This window comes from Etheostoma spectabile, chromosome 4 (assembly GCF_008692095.1).
Source record: "Etheostoma spectabile isolate EspeVRDwgs_2016 chromosome 4, UIUC_Espe_1.0, whole genome shotgun sequence".
NCBI lineage: Eukaryota > Metazoa > Chordata > Actinopteri > Perciformes > Percidae > Etheostoma > Etheostoma spectabile.
The window spans coordinates 9,919,565-9,920,713 of NC_045736.1; the positions used below are offsets into that span (position 1 = coordinate 9,919,565).

The 1,149-nt window shown below is 42.0% G+C and overlaps 1 protein-coding gene across 1 annotated transcript in view; it reads left to right on the forward strand.

Annotated features, from left to right (window-relative positions):
- Positions 1 to 1,149, forward strand: part of cers5 (ceramide synthase 5) — a 22,209-nt gene that overhangs the window by 10,993 nt on the left and 10,067 nt on the right. Inside the window, exons 3-4 of the mRNA XM_032514170.1 lie at positions 342 to 472; positions 1,015 to 1,072. Of these exons, the coding sequence (XP_032370061.1) occupies positions 342 to 472; positions 1,015 to 1,072 (189 nt within the window). The remainder of the gene's footprint in view (positions 1 to 341; positions 473 to 1,014; positions 1,073 to 1,149) is intronic.

The window sequence follows — 1,149 nt, forward strand, 5'->3', positions numbered from 1 at the left end:
AGTCCAGCTAGCTGTCTGGATTTACTCTGCAGAAATCTGAGGAGCAGTTAATCGTAGTCCTCATAAACAGACCGGAGTTTAAAATTACAACATGAAGAAAGCAGGAGGCAAAGGACATCTGGGCAATAAGAGTGTGATTAGGCATTATTTTCGGAGGCACCGTAGCAATCCCGTTACTACACATGCTCCCATTGAGAGTGTTATTTTGAGAGTCTCAAGTCTTGGACTGTTACTAGATACTGTTTTTTTTATATATATCCAATAACCAATCTTTCCTTTAATTGTCATTGGGCACTTTAATCCAAGCTGAGTTGTTTTCTCTTTCTTTTCTGTCCACACAGAATCCAGACTCTCGCCATCTGGATGGCCTATCCAAGCAGCTGGACTGGGAGGTGCGAAAGGTCCAGCGTTGGTTCAGGCACCGCAGGAACCAAGATAAACCCAGTACACACACTAAGTTCTGTGAGAGCATGTAGGTTAATCCCTTTTGTGTTTGCCTTTAACCTCTCTGCATGCTTGAGCACACAGTGGTTGTGTTTTCTGCGCAGGTGTGTTTATTTGTGTGTGTATGTTCTTGCCTTGCTGTCTAAGAGTGAGAACATTTTGGCTGGTTCTGAGGCCTGTTTATTGTTAGGATTTGGATAAATATTTAAAATAAGAATCATGTCATGTTAAAGCAAGGATTGCGGGGAGACATGCATTGCTAATGGTTAGGGAATGGGCAGGTAGATACATACCATTGGGTGGTGATGGCGCAGTGGATATGACACATGCCTTTTGTGTGGGAGATCTGGGTTTGATTCCCACTGAGATACATCAATCAATGTGTCCTTGAGCAAGACATTTAACCCCTAGTGGCTCGAGAGGCGTGCAACCTCTGTCATAAATAGCAATTGTAAGTCGCTTTGGATAAAAGCGTCACCTAAATGAAGTAATGTTTTATTTTTAATGTGTTGTTTCTTTTTTAAACCAGCCCAATTTTCAAGATTATAATTCCTTCTTGTTCACTTGTAGGTGGAGGTTTACATTTTACTTGTTCATTTTTACGTATGGGTTCCGGTTTCTTTGGCAGGTGAGCACACCATAAGATCAAGCTTGGAAGCACTTATAAACATGTGGGGGGAGGGGGGGGGAATTAGCTGTTAGAAT